At 38.5% G+C, this 24,158-nt stretch overlaps 1 protein-coding gene and 1 non-coding gene across 5 annotated transcripts; one reads left to right on the top strand and one right to left on the bottom strand.

Annotated features, from left to right (window-relative positions):
* Positions 1-376: 376 nt before the first annotated feature.
* Positions 377-23,443, top strand: CSTF2 (cleavage stimulation factor subunit 2). 4 transcript variants are annotated; one of them, XM_074392229.1, is made up of 16 exons: positions 377-701; positions 1,843-1,921; positions 2,260-2,429; positions 3,300-3,436; positions 3,905-4,024; positions 4,139-4,276; positions 6,664-6,787; positions 7,642-7,716; positions 10,675-10,737; positions 13,421-13,480; positions 14,128-14,269; positions 15,339-15,514; positions 15,779-16,071; positions 19,925-20,035; positions 20,804-20,929; positions 23,236-23,443. In XM_074392229.1, exons 1-15 carry the CDS (start codon positions 644-646, stop codon positions 20,924-20,926), a joined length of 1,869 nt encoding a protein of 622 aa, XP_074248330.1. In that variant the 5' UTR covers positions 377-643; the 3' UTR covers positions 20,927-20,929; positions 23,236-23,443. The 4 variants fall into 4 exon arrangements, with proteins under 4 accessions (XP_074248330.1, XP_003940178.1, XP_074248331.1 ...); XM_003940129.4 differs by lacking the exon at positions 7,642-7,716 and having other exon boundaries at positions 380-701; XM_074392230.1 differs by lacking the exon at positions 13,421-13,480 and having other exon boundaries at positions 383-701.
* On the bottom strand, positions 2,630-2,762 carry LOC120361954 (small nucleolar RNA SNORA9). The gene has a single exon (XR_005577979.1). It is a non-coding gene; the product is annotated as a small nucleolar RNA SNORA9 (small nucleolar RNA).
* Positions 23,444-24,158: the final 715 nt, after the last annotated feature.

The following is a 24,158-nucleotide window of genomic DNA, read 5'->3' as shown; positions in this document are numbered from 1 at the left end:
GATCAGTGATGTTTTCTGTTCTGTTTCCAATACTCTGCCTGCCAGAATCCCCCGCCGCACCGCCCCACCACGAACCACATGGAGCCCACAGGCTACCCGAGAACAGACAAAGGTCTGTATCTCTCCCATTTCTTCAGCTATGTTTCTCTCGGTTGGCATGCCCTTTCCTCATCTCACTCCAGACACGCACAGCTTTAGCAAATAATATGCACACTTCTGGGACGGGCCCAAGCATTTCCCTCCCCTGATAGGGCGGAACTAAAAGGCAAGCGCCACAGTCGTCAGCAAAGGACTTCCCTGTTACCATGGTAAAGCCGCTGCTGCCATCTTTACTGTGGTTGACGAGTACTTGCAGCAACCTAAGAGAAAATAACAAGGAAGTCTGCAGGCTGAAAGCCTTCAAATTAGCCTGGACTCAGCTGAATTTGGCTCAAAACGAAGTTATCTCAGGGGTGGGGGTTTACTCCTTCGGTGGACGCAACACTCGCCAGCAGCTAATAGAATGTCGTTAGGGGATGGACTCTGAGTCCGTTACGCCCAGGCACTTCCGGCTCACGCGCCGTACGGAAAGCGTGGTCAGCGCTGGGCTTCTGCTCCGTACGGAAGTGTGCTTTGATGCACCGGAAGCCGACTCAAGAGAGCTATGGCGGGTTTGACTGTGAGAGACCCAGCGGTGGATCGTTCTCTACGTTCTGTGTTCGGTGAGAGGAATTCGTTGCAGCCAAGCAACAGGGAGGGACGCGCCTCTGCACCTCCCATCTCACGAATCGCTACAGTAGCCGCTGGTGGTTCGGGCGTGCAGTTCTCCCTGCCTATCCTGTAGGGCGTCCAACCTGGTGGACTCGTGGGCAAAGAGATGTTCCCATTCTACCGAGGTCTCGTAGCCTTTCCGCAGTATCACTGGGGAAGTTATAGACTAGCGTTCAGCTTCTGTGCGTTTCTCCTTTCATGAGCTTTAATTAAAAGCTTTAATTAAAAGCTTCTCTCTAGAAGAGAAGGTGCATGGCAACAGCTCCTCACTGTCCCGTACTACTTACCACCTTCTGTCCCAGAATACAGACTATATGCCCAGGGTATAGATCCTAGTGTTCACTTCCTGCCCTCTCCTAAGTACTTTCATACTTTGTATCTGTAACATATTAGTTCATCAGTAGTGGTAGCGGCCACCTGGTGTCCTGAGATGGATTGTAAGTGAATGAATGAATGAACTATTAAGACCTCCTCAGAGGAATTTTAAAAAGGATTGAAACTATTCTGAGTTATCTTTTTGTCTGAAATAAGTTGTTATATATTTATTTTTTTTTTAATGTGATTGTTTTAAAGAACCTTTTGAAAGGGGCATGACAAAGTGATTTAGAATAATTTTTAAACATCCTCCACTGCATTCATGGTCATTCTCCCTTAAATGTTATATGTGTGGAAATACATATGAACCTGTTTTTAAAATTATATTAAATAACATTGTTATATTTTGTAGTCACTGATGAGACTTGCAGACTTTAGGTAAATACCAGTGCCTAAGTATTTATTTTCACCAAAGTTAAGGAAAATCTAACACTTGTCAGATCAGTCTGAGAACTAACATTTAAGAATATCTACACATTTTGTATTTAGTCTCAGCGGTGTATTTCCTTTGTTAAGAGGTCTGAAGAAATACAATGGAAGTGGAATTGGAGAACATTATTTTGAGCCAGTTGTTACATATTTGATGATATAAGTAGACAGATACTCTGTTTACTTTCTCACTAAAGATTTAGGTTGTAAACTCAGAATTTATTGTTACTTATTTTCTTAGTGGGGAACGTAAACTCAGAATTTATTGTTACTTATTTTCTTCCTTAGTGGGGAACATTCCTTATGAAGCTACTGAAGAGCAGTTGAAGGACATCTTTTCTGAGGTTGGCCCTGTTGTTAGTTTCAGGTGAGATGTCTTTTTACTTCATGGTGAGAGCTTCTTAAAAATCACCACCAATTTGGCTAGTGGTAATAATGGCAGGTTTTCTTTACTGGTGACTTTTCACATACATTGTATTCTTGTAACAGCTTTATTGAGGTATAATATATATATACTATACAATTGACATTTACTGTTACCTAAAATGTTTTTATCATTAAAAATGTTTCTTAAAATACTTCCGTGAGGCAGTCAGAGCTATAAGGTTATTTATGTTGCAGTGGGCCTAATTAAAGCATGGCAGTGTTAGCAGGAACCCTGTATGTGTGTAACATTTGTTGCTGATACTTGGTTCTGCTCTCCAGATTGGTATATGATAGAGAGACAGGAAAGCCAAAGGGTTATGGCTTCTGTGAATACCAAGACCAAGAGACAGCACTTAGTGCCATGCGGAACCTGAATGGGCGAGAATTCAGTGGGAGAGCACTTCGAGTAGATAATGCTGCCAGTGAAAAGAACAAAGAGGAGCTGAAGAGTAAGTACAAATCCAACTTGTATGCAGTATGAGTTAGTAAAGATGTAACAATTAAGATTTTCCAGTTCTGATAAGTTTTAGAATATGCTGAAATGGTTAGCCACACAGCTTGTTTATTACTTGACTGACATGATGTGCCTGAGTTAGGTAAGTATTACATATATCTTTTTAAAAATATTTTATAAATTCTTTTTTTAAGCAATTCTCTGAAATTTCTATACCCTTGCTCTGGATGGAGCAGGGCAAGGCCTCAAACCATTTCAAAACTGCTCTGGCAAGCACTGTAGGAATGCATAGGGTCACTGCAGACCCAAGCATGCTGGAGTCTTGCTAGTAAGTGTGTCTTTAAGAAACAGGTAAAGTTGACATTAGAAATAATTCAGTTGCTCCAGCCTGGGCAGCAGAGCAAGACTCTGTCACAGAAAAAAAGAAAACGAATTTTTCCGTTGCTAAGGAGTTGATTTCCAGTTAAAGATGAATTCCAATTTATTAAGCCATTAGTAGTACTAACTATGGCATTAGTCATTTCTGTCACTATGTTTCCAGGAATTTTTGAAGTTAGCATGTTTTTCTGTTTTAACCTTTTGTTTCTGTAATGACTTGTCCAAAGAAGTCAGTGTGCCCAGTTCTCTAACTTAGGTTAACATTATCCATCCATGTGATCATGATCCCCAGCTTTCCTCTGAGAACAGAAAATACACTCTCATTTTCCTCCCCAGAAACAAGAGGCTTTCAAATCATTTATTTCTCAGCTCTGGAGAATCTAAAATTATCAGCTGGTTCTTACAGGAGCCCGGAAAATTAGATACTTGAAATGATTTAGCTTTTTGTTTTGCATCCCTAACTTTCTTGTACTTTCTTCTTGATTAGGCCTTGGCACTGGTGCCCCTGTCATTGAGTCACCTTATGGAGAGACCATCAGTCCTGAGGATGCCCCTGAGTCCATTAGCAAAGCAGTTGCCAGCCTTCCACCAGAGCAGATGTTTGAGCTGATGAAACAAATGAAGGTGGGAGGAGGCATTAGGTTATGAATAAAGCAAATCACATCAGGTTTTCAAGGAGTTAATTGATTAGTTCCCTGAGCTCAAATAGAAATTGTCTGTAGACCACCATTTCTTGCACCTTCAATATTCTATATGTACACAATATATTTGACATTTTGTACAAAGAGCTTTCTATTTTTGTACAGAGACACAGCTATCCAAACAATCCAGCTGGGTTTTGTGGCCCATAGATGTCAGATGTAGATATTAAAATTTGGCCTTTTTCCTAAATGACCGTAACACAGTATTTGAAATGCCTCTTTCTTCTCTTGCCTGCCATGACCAAGGTTTTTTTTTTCTCTTTTTTTGTGCCATGCAAAAACTGATGATAAAGAGCCTCTTGAATATTACGTTTCTCAGAGGGGAATGGCTGTAAATCACTATCAGTTTCTAAGTCATATGTATTAAACCTGAATCTGCTTATTTTCTCAGCTCTGTGTCCAGAATAGTCCCCAGGAGGCACGGAACATGTTGCTTCAGAACCCTCAACTGGCTTATGCTTTGCTGCAAGCACAGGTAGTGATGAGAATTGTGGATCCGGAAATTGCCCTGGTGAGTGCTTCTGGTTCTTTTATGGAAATGGTAGGGTAAACCTTGAGTGGGATAGGAACTACCTGATTGCTTTGTTAAACAGACAGCTCCTAGGTTTGTCTTTTCACTTTTTAGAAAATTCTGCATCGCCAGACAAATATCCCAACGCTGATTGCAGGCAACCCTCAGCCAGTCCATGGTGCTGGGCCTGGCTCAGGATCCAATGTGTCAATGAACCAGCAGAATCCTCAGGCCCCTCAGGCCCAGTCTTTGGTAGGTCTTTATCCCTTAACATTTTTTTTTTTTAACAGTCTTAGAATGTCATTTTCTTTTTAGGAGAATATATTGAAAGAAGAATGGTCAGGAACCAGAGATGATAATTTCAATTTCCAGGCATAAAAGCAATTTCCAGGTTGCAGAGCACATGGCATCTGAATGAATATAGATTCGATTCCAACTTTGTAAAACAAAGAGATCCTTCCTGTATGCCCTTTTCTTATAAGCTAACTTTGTGTGTATGTGCATGCCTGGCACTGTGGTTGCTACTTTGTTATTCCATACACATTATCTCATTTAATCCTCAAAGCAACTGTATGAGGTTGGCACTCTTATTATCTCCATTCTTACCAATGAAAAAAGTAAAGCTTGCTTTCAAAGCATGACACAAAACCCTAAAGCCACAGCAAATTGATACATTTGAAAACTAAAAAAATTCCATGTAAAGAAAAAGAAATAAATATCAAAGACATGACAAATTGGGAAAAAGTGTTTGCCACACATGTGAGGACAACAGATTAATAAAGAGCCCATAGTCATGCACAGGAATGTTTATTGCCATATTGTAGTGAAAAATTGGAAATGTCCTAAATGTACATCAATGGAAGAATGGAGAGAATGTGTGGTGCATTCATCCAGTGAAATACTCTACAACAATTAAATAAACTACACGTATCAACATGAATGACTTTGAAAAACAAAATTCCACACAGTAGTTAAGATGAACTAGGATACATGACATCAACACAAATAACTGCAAAACAGTACCATATGGATGTGAAACTAAGTGAATGTGGACACATTCCCAAAATGTAGGATACATATATCTGCATAAATCCCCAAAATATGTTGAGTGAGTTGCAAAAGAATATATTGAGTATGTAATGATTCATTTTAAAACATTAAAAAGAGTCTTAGTGGTCAGCTAAGGAGAAGAGAGCATGGGATGCAGTTGGGAAAGACCATACAGGAGATTGGTTGATTTTATTATTTATTTCCTAAGCTGGGTGGCTATTTTCTATATGATTTGTTTATCTGTAATTTTTCATAAACTTTAAAAGGCCTCCTATAAATTAGTAAGAAAATTACCAATAACCCAGTAGAAAAATTGGAAATGGACATAAATAGTTCACAAAAGTAGAAATGTAAATATATGAAAATGTATTAAACCTCAAAATAAGATATAATAAATTATCATTAATATATATAATGTTACAAAATAAGATAATGTAAATAGAAACTACAATAAGCTACCATTTTTCATCTCTCAGATTGGCAGAGATACAGGGTAGCAGCCAGCAAACATTTTTCTGTAGGTCAGATGGTAAATATTTTTGGCTTTGCAGGCCACGGGATCTGCCACAGCTACTCTGCCATGCTAATATGAAATCAGCCATAGGCAATATGTAAACAAGTATGTGTGGTCGTGTTGCAATACAAGTTTATTTATAAAATCAGGCGATGAGCCTGATTTGGCCCATGAGCCATAGTTTGCCAACCCCTGCTCTAAATAAATAAATACATTTTCAGAGATAAAAAAAAAAAAAAACAAGGCCCAGAGAGGTTAGCTGGTCCAAAACTTGACACAATTATCAGTGGCAAATCTAGTTCTGAGCCTGGTATTATCTGACCTCATAGCCAGTTTGCTCTTAACTGCCTTCCTATACGGCTCTTCCATTTCTTTTGTAGAATTTTGTGTTCCTTAAACGTGTATGCAATTTTTTTTATATAACTTGGCTTTTATTCTTTATTTATTGAGCTCTTTCTATTTCAAGGGACTACTCAGTTTTTTGGGGAATGCACAGATGAAAAGATGACATTCTCTTTCCCTCAAAGAGTTTTAATGTAGCATTAAAAAAAAAAATTTACATTCCCCCAAAACCAGAATTATATCTAAGGACAGGAATGAGAAAACATTGGTTAAATTTTTTTAAAAAATAATTTTTAAAATGTGGACTACCAGCAGTTGTTTTTTTTGTTTGTTTGTTTGTTTGTTTTTTAGGAGTCCCAGGCTCCATTTTTCTTTCTTGGCTTTAGGACATTTTTTTTTTTTTTAACTGTTATTGCCAGGCCCCAATCATGAAGTTAACAATAGGTGCTATGTGCTGTCTTGCCACACAGATAAGACTTGTCAATCTTTACATTGAGAATATGTTCCATCTTAACCGTGTTCTATATAACCAGGTTCATGATGTGTATTGCAGCTTGCTTCTGTGGAGTTAAAAGTGTGTGACAAATCTAATGCTGCATAAGACATGCTATACAAAAATGATGTTTGGTAGTATATTTGGGGCTATTCATTTGAAGAGGACTTTTAAGGTCATAAGACAGTATGTTGAGTATCCACAGAGGCATGTACATACTCTGTTTTTTTTCTTGGTCAGGGTGGAATGCATGTCAATGGCGCACCTCCTCTGATGCAAGCTTCTATACAGGGTGGAGTTCCAGCACCAGGGCAATTACCAGCATCTGTCACAGGACCTGGCCCTGGTTCCTTAGCTCCTGGAGGTAAGTTTCATTTAGTCTTCACCATTTCAGTACTTGCTAAAGTTTTGTCATAGCCACTGTTTCAGTACAGCCAGATACGATAATTGGATCCTTAAGTAAAATTAATACCCAGCTAGAAAGCATATATCCTAGGTGGAGGAAATAGAGTTCTTATGTTAAATCCTATATGTCTAATTATAAGAAGAGAGAGAGGGACAATAAAGTGAAAGAACATAGTAAAACTTCCAAGTTAATGAGGGGGAAAATGGAATGAGTGGAAACTAAATCAAGCCAGCAAAAATAGAGAAAAGGAAAAAAGGAAGGGACAGTATAAAATAAGTAATAAGAAGTGTAGAATAAGATGGAAGGAATAAAAACTAATGTTGTTATTCTGCTAAATATGAATGAACTATTAGATTAAGTTCAAAAGCTCATGAAGAAAACAGACAAAAAAATACAAGGTCACATGTGTTATATCATGTTAAACTGACATAAAATTGTATTTTAACAAACATAATTAGACCAAACAACAAAAGGGAAAAAAGAGAAATTTAAAAGCTATATACATTTATTAAAAGTGTATAGATAGGCAATTAATAAGAGTATTGCTCATATACTTATTCCTTGTTCAACAGTTGTAACTAAGAAGATTGAGTGAAATAATGATCCCCCATATGAAACATCTGTATAAACCCATAATGTATTATCAATATTTAAAGTTTTCTTATGCAACAAACTTGCTTCTTATTAATTTATCTATTCTAGGGTAGATTAGATTACTCAGGATTTTTGTGTATCTATTTTATAATAGAGTTACACTTAGATTGAAATTATCTTTCTTTTTTTTTTTTTTTTTTTTTTTTTTTTTTTTTGAGATGGAGTTTCGCTCTTGTTGCCCAGGCTGGAGTGCAGTGGCGTGATCTCAGCTCACCGCAACCTCCGCCTCCCAGGTTCAAGCAATTCTCCTGCCTCAACCTCCCGAGTAGCTGGGATTACAGGCATGCGCCACCACGCACGGTTAATTTTGTAGTTTCTAGATTAGCACTTCATTTTGCTAATGGACAAACAAGTAAGAACACTGAGAAATTAAATAATAGGATCAATAAACTTCACTTAATATATAGAGGGAACCTTATGTCTTTCGGCTAGAGAATGTACTCCCCACCTTCACTAACCAAGGAACAGTTTTAAAAAAAAATTTACAGTACTTAGCCATAAAATTAACAAATTCAAAGATAGGAAGATTTTACAGAGCATATTCTTTGTTTATAAGCCAATAAGATTAGAAATAAATAATTAAAAGCCGACTGAAAAAAAAACTTTACTTGTAAAATTAAGGAACATACTCTAATCCTTGAATTAAAGAGGAAATAAAAAGAAATATATAACTTAAAGGACAAAATGCATGTATATTTCATACAGAAAAAGTATGGGAAACAGTGAAGGCAGTGCTTAAAGGAAAATGAATATCCTTAAATGCCTATATTAAAAAATAAAGGAACTAAGTACTAGTTGTAAAGAATTTTAAAAAGACAATAAACCAGAGGATACCAAGAAGAGGGAATTAATAAAAGTTGAAAGTAAGCATAAAGGAAATTCAAATAATTAAAATTTCAAGTGATATTTTTGTGAGTTTATAGCATGTATACTTCGGAAGTTATTAAAACTTAAAACCTCACTAAGATTTTTTAGTTAAAATGCTCTTTGAGGCTGAGCACAGTGGCTCATGCCTGTAATCCAAGCACTTTGGGTGGTTGAAGCAGGAGGATCACTTAAGCCCAGGAGTTAGAGACCAGCCTGGGCAGCATAGTGAGACCTCGTTTCTGGGGGAAAAAAAATGCTCTGACAGTGAAGAAAAGAGGGGAAAGAAAGAACCTAGTAGAAAAATGGGCAAAGAAAAATGAGTAGGCATTTCATAGAAGAACACATCCAAATTGCCAACAAAAACAAAGCCATTTACAGTCTGGGTTGCAAATTAAATAACAGTGAGACTTTACTTAAATCTATCAGACTAGCAAAAGTTTCAAAGAGAGACGACACTTAATGTTGGTAGAAAAAATGATACTCATATATGGCTGGTGGACATGTAGAGTTTTTCAGTCTTTTAAGAAAGTAATCTAACATTAAAAATTCATATACATTTTGACCAGAGAATTCCACTCTGGGAATCTAGCTCATATAAATAAAAATGCCATTATGTAATAATGTATAATATTAGAAAGTATGCCCACGTGCCTTTGGCCATTTCTTTCCTTGAATCCTAAATTTTTGTATTGTTTTGGTGATTTATCTAGATAGAGTGAATAGAATGTTAAGTCTAGAAGAGAGCTTTGAAATCATTTAGACCAAGCTTTCATTTGCATGAATGTTCATGAGACAATTCGACTAATGGTTCTCAAACTTTGGTATGTGTTAGAATCATCTGAAGGGCTTATAAAACAAAGACTGCTGGTCCCCGCCCCCAGATTCTAATTCAGTAGGTTAAGGTGGGGCCCCAATAATTTGTAATTCTAACAAATTCCCTGATGGTGCTGAGGCTGCTAGTTCAGACAACTCATTTTCTTTACAGATGAGGAAGCCTGGGAATGTATTGATTTTATCAAATCATTTATTAAGAATTAAAATTACTTAGTAGTAAGGTTAGGGCTAGCACTCAGTACTTTGGCTTCTTAATACATAGCTCTTTGGTAGTTGGCATATTAAATGGAATAGGGGAATGTGATATGTACTTGCTCTTGGAGGGAAGTATTAATGAACAGATAATAGATCAGCTTGTCTTTTCTCCCCACTCACACCATATATTGCTTCTTTGAGGAAAAGAGAATTACAGCTCTATGGAAAGGACCAGACAAGGACTTGTGGTGCATGATTATTCCTTGTATAGCAGTTATCATTTCCCAGCTCGTTAGACCAGTGGTTCTCAGCCCCATTAGACACAGTGACCCCTTTTCATAACAAATATTTTGCAATGACTCTGCTTTGCTGAAATGAAATGCACAAAGGATATAACCTATGTAACATGATTTTAAAAAATCAGTATGGTGTCCTAATTATAAAGAAGTAAAAGGACATTAATTTGTAATACAAAAATTTAATAAGCAAGTGATTAGGCACCACTACACCAGAAAACAAATTTAATAGTCAGATGTTTATACCTATTTCATGAATGTAAAAACTGAAAATGCAAAACAAATACAGGCATATTGTTTTGGCAACTCAGATACCACAAGGACTTTTGACATCAGCTATGTGATGTTCTGAAATGGTAAAATCTCACGTTAAAGTTATTAAACTGCAGTACTCATAATTTACTCAGTAATTGCATTTCTGGAAAATCCAGATAAACAGTACAAGGAACCTTTGTGTTTACAAATACAACAGACTTAGGTTCTGAGTTCAGAAGACTGTAAGTTAGTTCTCATTTGTGTGAATGTTCATGAGACATTTGAAAGTTCAGGACACAGGGTAATTCTTGATTTTGTGGAACTTACACGTTGCAGAACATCTAGTATCCCTGGCACTTTCTCATTCAAAACTAGCCATGGCCCTACAAATCTTGTCACAACCAAAACAGTATACCCACACAACTACAAAATATTCTAGAAATGGTACTGCCTCCCATGAGAGGAGGTCCATGGGTAAGTGACATTGTTTTCCTGTATTATAGAAGAGCTTCCTGCCAAGAGTTTGGTAACCAATGAGATTAATTATTCTTACTGAACTCACTATTCTGTCACTGAAACATAAAGTATACGTTGTAAATATACTAACACACCCCGTCTTCTATCTCATTGCATTGTTGACTATCTTCCTTTGTAGGTTTCTGCTTGTGGAGCAGAATGAAGAAATTTGTAAACTCAGCCATTGTTCTAATTGGTGTTTTTTCTTGTCTACCCTTTTTCTTCTAGGAGGAATGCAGGCTCAGGTTGGAATGCCAGGAACTGGACCAGTGTCCATGGAACGGGGACAAGGTAAATAAATATTAACGTCTGACTAATGTGAATTGGTCTTGGAAATGTTCCACATCCAAGTGTCTAATACGGCAGCCACTAACCACCCATGGCTATTTCAATATTAGGTTAACTAAAATTAAGTAAAATTTAAAACTTAGTTCCTCAGTCACAATAGCCACATTCCAAGTACTCAATGGCCCCATGTGACCAGTGGATACCACACAGGACATTGCAAATACAGAACATTTCTATCATGGTAAAAAGATCTCTTGGACAGTGCTGGTCTAGACTTTCCACCTGGTGATTCAGAACCCAGCTCTACAAGAATTGATAATGAAGCAAGTGGATCCCTTGTTTCCTGACAGTCTAATAATTCCACTGACATGTTCTCTCTCCCTGTATGGATATCTGTTGACTGAGTAAGGAATTTTAATAATGATCATGTAACTGTGTGGCTGAGTATGTAGAAGACTAGATTTAAACCCTAGAGAAAACTAGAGGGGATCATAGGTCTGTAAAGCCTACTTTATAAACATCTGTTGTGCTATGGCTATACTGCTGTCTATAACAGTAGTTGCCGCTCCAAAATCTCCACGGTATTTCTTCATGTTACGGGAATTTGAAGGACAAGAAAGTGTAGCAGTTCAGTTGGAAACAATGTTAGGAGGAGAGATGGTGAGAAGAGAGAAGGAACTGAGTGCATACTCTGTGCCAAGCACTTTAATTTTCGTAGATAATCTTGTGAGTTAGGTGGCAGCACCTTAGTTTTACAGGCAAAAAGTTGGAAGCTAAGAATAAGTTATTTACTCAAGGGGACAGGGAAAGTAAATATTAACGTCTGAGTGATTGGACTGGATTTGATGCTCTTATTTTCTCTTTCAACTAGTAAGTGGCAGAGCTAAGATTCAGAAGTCTTTGGGTCCAAAATCTATCCTCTTTCTGTCACTCCACACTGCCTCTGTTAACTTCCAAATATATTATTCAGTGTCTTCTACTCTTTTTCCTGGGGAATAAGATGATGGGAAAGACTGCTTTGGACAAGCCTAGAAAAGCTTAAGGTTTTTTCTTCTGTGGCATATGGCCTATAAGTAGAACCCATTTGAAAAGCAAAATATTGGCCAGGCACAGTGGCTCATGCCTGTGGGAGGCCAAGGTGGGTGGATCGCTTGAGCTCAGAGGTTTGAGGTCAGCCTGGGCAAGGTGGCAAAACCCCATCTCTATAAAAAATACAAAAACTAGATGGGCAATGGTGGTATGTACTTGTGGTCCCACCTACTTGGGAGGCTAAAGTGGAAGGATCAATTGAACCCAACAGGTTGAGGCTGCAGTGAGACATAATCATACCACTGCTCTCTAGCCTGGGTGACAGAGCAAGACCCTGTCTCAAAAAAATACAAACACACAGACACACACACACACACACACAGACACGCACATTAATATACAAGCCTGTGGTTTGTACAGTGGGCTTGGTTGCTGAAGTAACAGAATTTTTTCTTTTAGATGTCTGACAGCAGGACAAACTCCCTGGCCAAATATCTCATATTTTCTCTAAGCATCCCATGCTTTTGTGCTATTGTATGTCCCCCATCCCCACCCCACCACTGTCAGTAGATCATGTATGTTCTCCAGAGTTTTTACAGTAATGAGAAGGTATTAGGGTTTCAGTCATACTTCTACCTGTCATAGGCCCAGCACTTAATCCGTCAGGTTTTAGCTGTTTAATGCATACTTGCACAAGACATATTCCTTCCTGTTATAGTAATCTTCACCTTTTTACAAAGGGAAATGACTCATGTTTTGAGGGTATTTCCAGGATGTCTTCATGAAGAGACAAAGTAAGATGAGCTTCCTTTTACAGTTTCCTTTAGTACCCAGCAGAGGAAGCAAGAATCTTTTCATGTGTGCCTAGTTTGTCTTACTTTTCCTGGAATCCATGCTGCTTTGCACATTTGTAATGGTGAAAGGAGACAAAGATGTTTCCGAAGATACTTCTTGCTACCCCACCATGTTTGTTTAGTGTTGGTGCTCATGTCATCTCATTAGTCTTTGCTGTTGTCATGATGTTTATCATCAAAGTCTTGCTGTGACAGTATTTCTTGTGGAGTGATACCTCTTTGATCATGTAAAGTTCGTTCATGACATTTCCCCATCTGATACTTTTGTGACAGCAGAAATTGTTGTGCTTTAAAACGTAGCAAAAATAGAATTGCTGTACTTCACTTATGGCCACTTCAGAATGAATCTTGCCTTCCAGAGACAGTGTAGTTTCTTTCATGTTTGTCTTCTGAAACTATGTTTATGTTCTTTGCATAACTAGAAGATTCAAAACTGTCCTTTATATATATATATATATATATATATTTTTTTTTTTTTCCTCTAATGCTATCATAAGGAGACCTAAGGGAAAACATAGTAGCAGAGGGGAAAATGGAAATGTCTGCTTATTCCTGCCTAGATCAAACCAGTGCCCCATGGGATTCCCTTTCAGAAGCTATTTGGTCAAAATGGAACTGTTTCAGAGACCCAAGGGAGCTAGTGTAGTTTAAGGAGATTTTGTAGCCTGGAGCAAGCCAATGAACTCTTGGCTTTTTAACTTATATATGTAAATCTGAGTCTCTGTGTGTATGTGTTTCAGCATGTGTGTGCAAGCTATTTTAAGTGTCTGTTCTTTCTCCTTTTGAACTTAATGCTTACCTAGGAACCCTACAGCACTCGCCCGTGGGACCCGCCGGGCCTGCATCAATTGAGCGAGTTCAAGGTACCCATTGTATCTGTGGGTTTCCTTTTGCTTGTGGTGTTCAGGGTGGGACGCTGAGAGGAAAAGAGCTGCTTGGCAGTCATCCTCGCGTTCAGAACCCAAAAGGGTAGTGTTTTTGGGTTTTTGTTTTTTAATTTTTTTTCTGTCGAGGCCACAAGCCTAAGATTGACCTCTTCACACAGGGCAGAGAACATGGATGATATGGGCATCTGTCCGAGGCTGTACTCCCTCCCTACTGGTGTCAGGAGGCCTGGATGGAATAGCAGTCTGTAAGGAGACAGCGGGTTCTTGCAGAGCCATGGCAGTGTTCACATATGCCAAGACTCTACCTCTCTTTTGTGACTCTGGTCCTTGAACTAAGATTGATTAGAAGGAAAACCAGGAGCATAAGTTTCTTCAGGTCGCAGTGCTAGTCCTTGGCAGGTTGCTCCCCAGTTGGCTCTTTATATAATTCCATCCATACCTCTGACATGGCACAGATTCTGCCTACACCCTGCTTCTGTTCTTGAGCTGCAAGAGGATTCTGCTGTGGTGAGGTTTCACCCACTCTAAGGTGTCTGAATTATGTTGTCAGTGGTATATAGAGTCATTTCTTGTTTTCTTATGTGTCATTCACAGCAGTAACTCCCTGTTTGTTTCCCTGTCAGTGCCGATGCAAGACCCCAGAGCAGCTATGCAGCGGGGATCCTTGCCTGCCAACGTCCCAACGCCTCGAGGCTTGTTAGGAGATGCTCCAAATGATCCACGGGGAGGCACTTTACTTTCTGTAACTGGAGAGGTAGAGCCTAGGTAAGCACTAACATAGAAGGAAACAGTTGAAGAAATTAGAATTGTCCCTCCTTCCCTGAGAACAGTCTTTCTGTACCAGTTGTACCTGTTTGCCTACTTCAGAAGGTAGGTAAATATTCGTGGCCACTGTCCAAGGCTAAGCACTTCTCCTGAGGCAGAACTATGTAGTTGAGTATGTCATTTCGAGCTACTGTATTTTCAGAAATTAGAAATTTTAGTATACATACTTGAACAGGGAAATTTGTAGTAGTGGAAATATTAATAATAGCAGTAATAGGCCGAGTGTGGTGGCTCATGCCTGTAATCCCAGTACTTGGGGAGGCCAAGGCGGGTGGATCACCTGAGGTCAGGAGTTCGAGACCTGCCTGGTCAATGTGGCAAAATCCCGTCTCTACTAAAAATAGAAAAATCAGCCAGGTGTGCTGGTGCACTCCTGTAATTCCAGCTACTCAGGAGGCTGAGGCAGGAGAACCACTTGAATAGGCGGAGGTGGCAGTAAGCTGAGATCATGCCATTGCACTCCAGCCTGGGCGACAAGAGTGAAACTCTTTCTCAAAAATAAATAAATAAATATAATAGCAATCATAATAATTGACATTAATGGGGAATCACGCCTCTGACTCTGCTCTCAGTACTTTACTTACCATCTTATTAAATCTTTAAGACCCTGTGAAATGGATACCATTATTAATCCCATTTTACAGATGAAACTGATGTCTGGAAAGTTAAATATGTCCAATATTACACAGCTAATAAGTGATAGAACCGAGATTTGAACCCATACCGTCTGAATCCAGAGCTCATATTCTTATGCATTGTACTGCAAACTCATACATATAATGAATATTCATTGATTCTTCCCTAATTATGAACCAAATACGAAATTCTAGAATACGTAGATTTATCTCTCTGTAGCTTTTCTTCCATCTGTTTGGTGTTATTTTCTTGTTAGTATTCATAGACTGTTTACATCAGTTCTTTGTTGGATGTTTACTTACTGATCTTCTGGTTGATACTTTGTTGTTTTTCTTGTTCTATTTTAAAATACAATGTTTTTCTCCATCTCCAGAGGTTACTTGGGACCACCTCATCAGGGTCCACCCATGCACCATGTTCCTGGCCATGAGAGCCGAGGACCACCCCCACATGAGCTGAGGGCAGGGCCATTACCTGAGCCCAGACCTCTAATGGCAGAACCAAGAGGACCCATGCTAGATCAGAGGGGTCCACCCTTGGATGGCAGAGGTAAGCAGAGACCACATTGCAAATGTGATAATGAACCCCGCTGTCTTACACTCTAATCTGGGATAAAGAATACTGGAGCAGTAGGTTTGCAAGCATCTTTAAGGTTTATCCACAAATCTGAGAAACCTGGGAAGAGATAATAGTCTCATATATTAATAGCTGAGGGGGCAAATGTGACTAGATTTCTATCTTTCTTGGATTGATCATCATTCTTGCAGTACGTGCAAGTAGCTACACAATGGTTTTCTTATAATTTTCCTTTAGGTGGAAGGGATCCCCGAGGAATAGATGCGCGAGGGATGGAAGCCCGAGCCATGGAGGCAAGAGGGTTAGATGCCAGAGGATTGGAGGCCCGTGCAATGGAGGCCCGTGCAATGGAAGCTCGTGCGATGGAGGCCCGAGCGATGGAGGCCCGTGCGATGGAAGTCCGAGGGATGGAGGCCAGAGGCATGGATACCAGAGGCCCAGTGCCTGGCCCTAGAGGACCTATACCTAGTGGAATGCAGGGTCCCAGTCCAATTAACATGGGGGCGGTTGTCCCCCAGGGATCCAGACAGGTATGTGTAACACTGACTTCTGGCATCCAAGTGAAATCTTGATCTATTCAGGAATTGATTATTGAGCCTGATTATTACTGCCTTCTGACTTGGGCTGTTTCTCAGCTTGTAATAGAGGGAAGACTCGGATCTCCCTGTAGCTTCTCTGTCCCTTACAGTGGTGATTTTCTAGCTATCAGGATTGTAGTTCAAAAAAAAAAAAACAACTTTATCCCACAATAAGTAGCTATTCATTCAGAGAAGAGCCCCTGAAAATTTAGGGGTTAGAAAGTAGTCTTCATTAGGGGTACAAACCAACATCATGTACATAGCTTTTTTCAAAATGTACTTGCCCAGATCTCATCCCAGGTATAACTCAGATCAGTAGGATCTGAGCATGGATAGTTTTAAAAACCTTCCCCAAACGATTCTAATGTGAACCCTGACTTGGAGTCACTGGGTTAGATTATATGAAGAGCTGTTAGTGGCCATTTAGATAATCTTAGGTTTGCAGAGACCTGTGTTAATTTACTGTCATCACATAGCCTAAGTCAACAGTGGAATATGAAAGGCAATTTATTAATGATTACCTTAAAAGGTGTGGAATTGAAGTCTTGTCTCCTCTTTTATTTGGCTCTCTCTGCCTGTGTGTATATGCTGGTCTGTGATTGTTATCACCTCCCTCTTCATCTCCACTTGGTTGTGGAGAGGTGGTATGTGTGTTTCTTCCCTGAGTTTGCACGCTGGCACCTTCATTTCCCTCTAGCTGCTCTACCTTCCTTTTTCCCCCTTCCTCTGTGTGCTTCTCAGAATCTTCTATTTGTTTATGTGTCTTCCTCCCCATGTGTGTGTGTGTATGAGAGAGAGAAAGATAATGGTTGAGCTGGAATGGAACATATCAATCATCTAATTCCCTCAGTTTATAGGTTTGGAAATTAAGGCCCAAGAATTCAGGTGACTTGACCAAATTCACGTAACTAAAAAGTGGCAGAGCAGGGAACGGAACCTGCTACTTTTTCCACTCTACTACTCTGTCCTGTTATCTGCACATTTGTATGTGTGGTTATGTGTCTGCCCCCTCCTCTTTAATATGAAATACAAATAGAGGTTTTTTTGGTATGTGTAGAATAAAACTGTTCCCTATTGTGTTTGAAGTGTTCATGGGCTTTGATTCTTATTGTACCCGCCATGGTCAGTACAGAAATCGTAACAGAAATGGTTTATATGCATTCATTCTGTCATTCAGCAAATATTTATTGAGCACCTGCTATGTACCAAACATAGATCTAGGTACTGGGGATATTGCAGTGTGAACAGAGCAAAGCTCCTTTCCCCTTGGGCTTGCATTCTAATTAGGGAGACAGATAACAAACCAGTAACTACAAAATGCACTTATGTAATTTTACTGGTAGTTCTGTGGTGAAAGACATTGCGAGTGAGGGTTAGAAGAACATTTCTGGATAATATTTTGCTCCTTTCTCTCTGCTAGTGCTTGAATTTATTACCCTAATACTAGGTTTATATCGTTTTCATTAGGAAATTCCATAAAGCCAATTAGATCTGAGACAAGAGAAAATACAATTTTTATCTTCAAACCTTGAAAAAAAGTTTAAATTGATATATTAACTTATAAATATATACATTTGTTCATCTATAAAAGATATACAAAGAACTTAACTTCAAGCCAAATGTGGTGGCACGCAGCTGTAGTCCCAGCACTCTGGAGGCTGGGGCAGGAAGATCATTTGAGCCCAGAAGCTTGAGGCTGTAGTGCTTTCTGTTCGCATCTGTTACTAGCAACTGCACTCTAGCCTGGGCAACATATTAGACTCCCATCTTAAAAAAATATATATCCAGGGTAGAATCTTGTAGTCCCAGCTACTCTGGAGGCTGAGGCAGGAGGATCAGTAGAGCCCAAGAGTTGGAGGCCAGCCTACAAAACATAGTGAGACCACATCTTAAGCTTGCTTCCTCTTCTATGCCTGTTTCCCCTGTGGCCCCCTAGCTGCTGTAGATAATCACTTTTATTAGATTTTTTAATGTCACTTTCCAGAAAATACAAATATATATTCTTATTTTTCCCCTTTCACTGTTCTGTACCGTTTTTTTTTTCCTTCACAACATGTCCCTAATTCATACTTTTAAATTAGATTTTAAAATTAACTCTAGTCCACCTAGTTAGAAACTTGTGGGCAAAAGGCTTATTATTACTCGGATGATTATATAATTTATCATCTAAAGGAGAACATGAAAGAAAGTGCCGTTACTTTACTTGGAGGCAAAAGCAGAAACTGGGACTGTCTTAGGGAAACCAAGATGTATGGTCGCTCTTGCTAGTGCTTACCTGCCTAGAAAGCATACCTAGGAATTTAAAATGGCCATTATTGAGTGGTTAGATCACAATTGCAATACCTTAAATTAAAGCTTCAAAAAGAATATACTCAATTGCAGATTGTGCTGCTATAAACTCATGTAACCAAACACCACCTGTTCCCCAATAAACAATGGAAATAAAAATTTTTAAAAAAATTATTACAGTCATAGGTGTTTCAGATCCATAGTAGCTTGTTAATGTTCAGACTGGTCTCTGGAAACTTGTCTCTGGATTCAGTATTGATAACAAACAGAACAGTGATAGTATTCTAGCAGTCTGTACAAGTCTGTACTCGTGTTTCATCTATCCAGTGTCTTTGGGAAATGAGTTAATGCATGTAAGTGAATGTTCCAGATAATGGAACTTTTCTACCAAGTTTTCTAACTTTTTTAATGAAAAATTATAAGATGTTTTTTATATTTCCTTTCTTCTTAAACAAGATACAAAAAAATAGTTTAATCACTTTTGACTACTCAAGGTCATCATTAAATAGATTCATTATTGTCTATGCTGTAATATAAAACATAGTTATCTCCTGTTTGGTTTCTGGTCTCCTTCACTGTCAGGCTGTCACCTGGCTCTTCATATTGCCGAAGTGGTATCTGCTGCTAACAGTTGTTTATCCATATTTCTTTTATGTTTTGCTGCTTCTAATCTGCTGGGTAAGCCGGTAACAAGTTTGTTAACAATGTGTGTTTATTAAGAGAGTACCTAAGCCCTGGGTGAATGCCTGAGTGTGAACGTAATGCTTGTATAGGGACATTCTAACAGTTATACTCGGTACTCAAGAGATCTTTTCCTTGGGTTCTGGGTAGTCTTGCAAAGGGTCAAACTCATTGAAGATCTTAAATACCAATAAGTATGATATTACTGTACTTTGTTCTTTCACTCAAGTCAGTCATATTTCTTGGTCTGCATTTTGCAGAGAGCATCTTGCCATATGTTCTCTATGGAAAGCTATAAACAGCAAATGTTGGGCTAATAGCAGTCTTTTCCCGGAATCCTTCCCATTGCCTTTCTGCTTCTCTGACATTATGAACAACTCTGCCTCACTTTTGGGATAGGGCCCTTTGGGACAAACTACCTGTGTCTGATTGAACTAGGGTAGGGGGTGGCCCTGTGAATGTAACTTCCCCAGTAGACCAGCATACATTTTTTTCTAGACTCTATCTGCTTTCATTTGTGTTTCTAGGGTGCTGTCAGTTTTCCCTGTGCTTATTTGGCTGAATTTTCATTAATTCAGTGGTATCCAGTTGTGCTGTGTGATATTTGTTGATGATGCTGGAGCTGTTGTAAGCAAATATATCAAACTTGCTAGTTGATCTCTGGCTAAACCCTGCCTTCTGCTATTGCTAACAGTAGAAATGATCTTCAGAGTCATTGATTTACTTTTGTTACTCATATCTGTATAGAGATCGTAAGTTTTCACATTATTACTGAATTCAGGTTGCCTACACATTAAAAATGCCAAAAATCTCTCTTTTCTCTTTGTGCACATAGGTCCCAGTCATGCAGGGAACAGGCATGCAAGGAGCGAGTATACAGGGTGGAAGCCAGTCTGGTGGCTTTAGTCCTGGGCAGAACCAAGTCACTCCACAGGATCATGAGAAGGTAAGCAACACTGTCTGACTGCCTCCTTATGCACAATTCTAGCCTTTTTGATTCCTCTTTTCACAGTTACCATGTGGTGATCCTGGGTCTTCAAAGTCCCTTTGAAGGTGATGTTTATTCTAGCTTAGAACTCTTTTATGATCTTGTTAACCTGAAAATTTGTGAGTCTGGTCCTAAAGTTTCTAATGGATGTAAAGTTCTTTAAGTGGATGTAAATGGCAGCTGATTTTATATTTCAGACTCATCTGCCAATAGCAGGTTTTTCTTCAGGCCAGATAGACCAGAAACCCCACACCCTTTTTCCTTCCCTTTCTACTTTATCCCTAAAAACAGTAGTAGATTCCCCATGATTATACCTCTCTGTTTTTATATTTGACCATTCTGGGGAACTTATGTCTGATGGAAAGGCTAAAATTTGTGAAAAAGAGAGACTTTTCAAACAGGATTAAAACCTGAAGGGTTTCCAGGGCTCACAGATACCATCTTAGTCTCCAGGAGCTTTGAGTTCATGAAGTTGTCTGTTTTGAATCGTCTAACCTTAGGTATTTTAATTTATAATTGTTCTTTTCTTTGTACTTTTTCTCACCAGCCTTTTTTTTTTTTTTTTTTTTTTGGCCTGTGGTTTTCTGTGTGAAATGTTATTCCTTTTTACATTTTGCTTCGTATCCCACTACAGTAGCTTTTTGGACAGAAGCTAGTGGTGGGTTTTTCATTTTGTTTTTTTAGCTGTCATCATTAAAACTCACTACCTTTTTTTCCTCTGCACAGGCTGCTTTGATTATGCAGGTTCTACAACTGACTGCGGACCAGATTGCCATGTTGCCTCCTGAGCAAAGGCAGAGTATCCTGATTTTAAAGGAACAAATACAGAAATCCACTGGAGCACCTTGATAGGTGAGCATACTTAATCCCATCTGAGTAGGACTAGCTCCTTGTCTATGCTGGGTATATACTTTTAACCTTAACCAACAAGATTGTTCTCTCACAGGCCCTCAAACCACTTAGCTAGAGTCTTCTTTACTCTTCAGTAGGTCAGCTCCACTAGGGATAGAGTAAGGCTATAGAATATTTGTACAGTTGTTGAATTGTTTACAGTCTTTCCTAATGACAAAGGTAATATATGATCAGTTTAACAAAAGTAATGGTATATAGAAATGTAGAAAATGAAAGATAAAAAGCCCTGTTTCCTCAATCTCATTCCCCAGACAAAACCTCTAAATATAGTTTGGTGTGTATCCTTCTACAATCAGTTGTATTATCTTATTCCAAACTGTCCTATCAAAATGGAAAACATACAAAGCATTTCAATAAAATGTACAAATATTTTGTTTCCTGTGTTTTATAGTGAATATTTTGATGTTGAACTATTACAGCACATAATTTAAGGTAGTAAATGTCCACCATCACCATCACTTTCTATGTATTTTGGAGATTGCTGTACCCTGCTACCCTTATTTTTCTTGCTCATTATTTAGGCATAAAGACTCCAGGGACCAGGCACAGTGGCTTACCCCTGTAATCTCAGCTTTGGCAGGCTTAGGTGGAAGGATGGATTGAGCCCAGGAGTTCAAGACCAGCCTAAGCAACATAGTGAGACCCCATCTTTGCAAAATTTTTTGGAAAATTAGCCAGGCATGGTGAGATGCGCCTATAGTTTCAGCTACTTGTGAGGCTGAGGTGGGAGGATTGCTCGAGTCCAGGAGGTCAAGCCTGTAGTGAGCCATGATGATGCCACTGCACTCCAGCCTGAGTAACAGAGTGAGACCCTGTCTCAAAAAGGATCCAAGTAACCTGCCTCATAAATAATCATGTGACAACTTGATTACATATACATGTATCGGTGTTTCTTTTTTAAAAAAAAAAAAAATCCCCAGCATTTTGTATTTTATAAACAATTCTTTTTTCTAAAAGTAGTTTAAAATTCACATTGTCCCACTGTCAGGTAGGACATCACAATTTAAATTTCTACTTTTTACCCCATCCATATTACAATTCCTATCCTTATGTTATATAATAGTGAACTCATACTATTAATAATTACCACTCTTAATAAGTCATTTTAATCCATATTTGTAATATCTTTAAACTGCAACTATGCATCATATCTGTATTTAGACTTTAAATGAATTAATGAGAAGCTATCATAGATGGACGGCTCTGTAGACTCTTAGTACCTTAATGTTTTATTCCACAAACCCTGCATATTCTATTTTCTTTTTAGTAAAAGTATAGACTACCTATTATATTCAGAGGAATAGATAAAAAATATTTCTCTTTTACTAATTTACTTTTGCGAGAGAAGGCATTTCCTACAACATGAGAAAATTACTGTTTCTGGATAGTGGAGGTAGAAATGTTTCTGAACGTTCTTTCATTATATATATATTCTTGCTTATAAGATGTTTAATTTAAGGCCTTGCATATTAACCACAGGGCAAGGTTTTTGCCTATTTTTTTTACCTTTTATTTTTAAATAATTATAGACTCAAGGAAAGTTGGAAAAATAGTACAAGGAGTCTCATGTACCCTTCACCCAGCGTAGTACAAAACCAAGAAATTGACATTGGCACATTATTGTTAACTTGACTACAAACTCAGTTTTCACCATTTTTAAAAACCTACCATAGTTTGTATGTGTGTATGTGTGGTTTTATGCACTTTTATGTGGGCAAGAGTTTACTGTGTGTCTGCTGGTGTTTGTGCATACGATGGCTTTCCCGCCATCCTATCCCTAGCTAGTTGTGATTCATCTCTGCCATCACTGACAGGCTTCTATACTATTATCATTAGAGATGAATGGTTCTCAAACAGGGGCAGTTTTGTTCCCTTGGGGACATTAGGCAATGTCCCGAGACATTTTTGGTCATCACACTTTTAAGGAGTATGGCATGCTACTGGCATTCAGTGGGTAGAGGCCACTGAAGCATCCCATAATGCACAGGATGGTCCCTGTCACCGACTTCCCAATAGCAACTAGTGCTCCAGCCCAAAATGTCAGTAGTGCTGAGTTTGAGAAACCCTGCTGCAAGGGATGATTGCTTTGAGGAGGCAGGACTCAGGAGACAGACACCTTGGAAATCTGGTGATTTGACTGTATGCCTGTCCTCCCTCCCCTAGCCTTTTTATTTTTTTCCTGATGTTTTTCCTGAAGAGAGCTTGTTCTTCACTTCTAATGGCTTTCTCCTAACTTTTTCCTACAGGTTTTCAAAAACACCTGGCAAGAAATCTGGAAGTTAATTCTATAATTTTGTTGAAATATTGAAAAAGATGACCTGCATCCTAACCCTTGAATGACTCAAATCAGTGCCAGGTGGAGGACTCCCATCACCTTCTCTCAGAACAAAAGCAATTCATTTCATTGTCTTAGTTTGTATATTTTCTGTGACTTGAAATAAACTTTAAACACAATTTTAGTACACTGCAAATTTATATACATGACCTTTTTGCTTTTAAAAAGCTGAACACTAAGGGTAAAACCTTAGATGTGTTTTCTCCCCTTACTGCAGTATTGTACTTTAACGTATTGCCACAGTTTTGTTTTTACTTTAAGTTAACCATGTATTCTTCTTGATGATTTTTGAGAATTTCTCAGAAGCAGTGTTTTCTGGAACTTGGTTTTTGTTTAGTTTGCTTCCAGTAAGAATTATTATAAGGCTTTGCCCTCTGAAAACTTCCTAGGTCTTCTGAGTCTTTTGGGAGAAAACAGCACGTGCTTAGAGCTATAAAATGGTCAGAAAGCTAACAGAACACAGAGCCTAGCACAGCCATGTGTTTAGTTTAGAAAAATCCAAATATCAAAATGCATTTCTTTCAATAGCAGGTCTGAACATGTATAATTCACAGTTAAGACAAAAATTGTTTAAGCACTGGTTTTAGTGTCTCAGCAACAGAAGAAACTGTTGACATTTACTTGTGTTTTCTTAAACTTATCAGTCTAGGCAGTCAACTTTGAAAGTTTAAAAAGCCACTGAGTTTTCACATGTTCAAGATGAAATAAAAACAAATCAAATGAACAAAATACATTTCATCCTATCTTCCAGGCAATCCCTAACCTGCAGCCCTACCCTGTAACTAAATTTACTCTGGGAACTTAAAACATAGAAAACCCTAAAACTTTTACATT

Source organism: Saimiri boliviensis, chromosome X (assembly GCF_048565385.1).
Source record: "Saimiri boliviensis isolate mSaiBol1 chromosome X, mSaiBol1.pri, whole genome shotgun sequence".
Lineage (NCBI taxonomy): Eukaryota > Metazoa > Chordata > Mammalia > Primates > Cebidae > Saimiri > Saimiri boliviensis.
The sequence above is the reverse complement of the archived record's forward strand: the minus strand, read 5'-3'. Positions and strand labels throughout refer to the sequence as shown.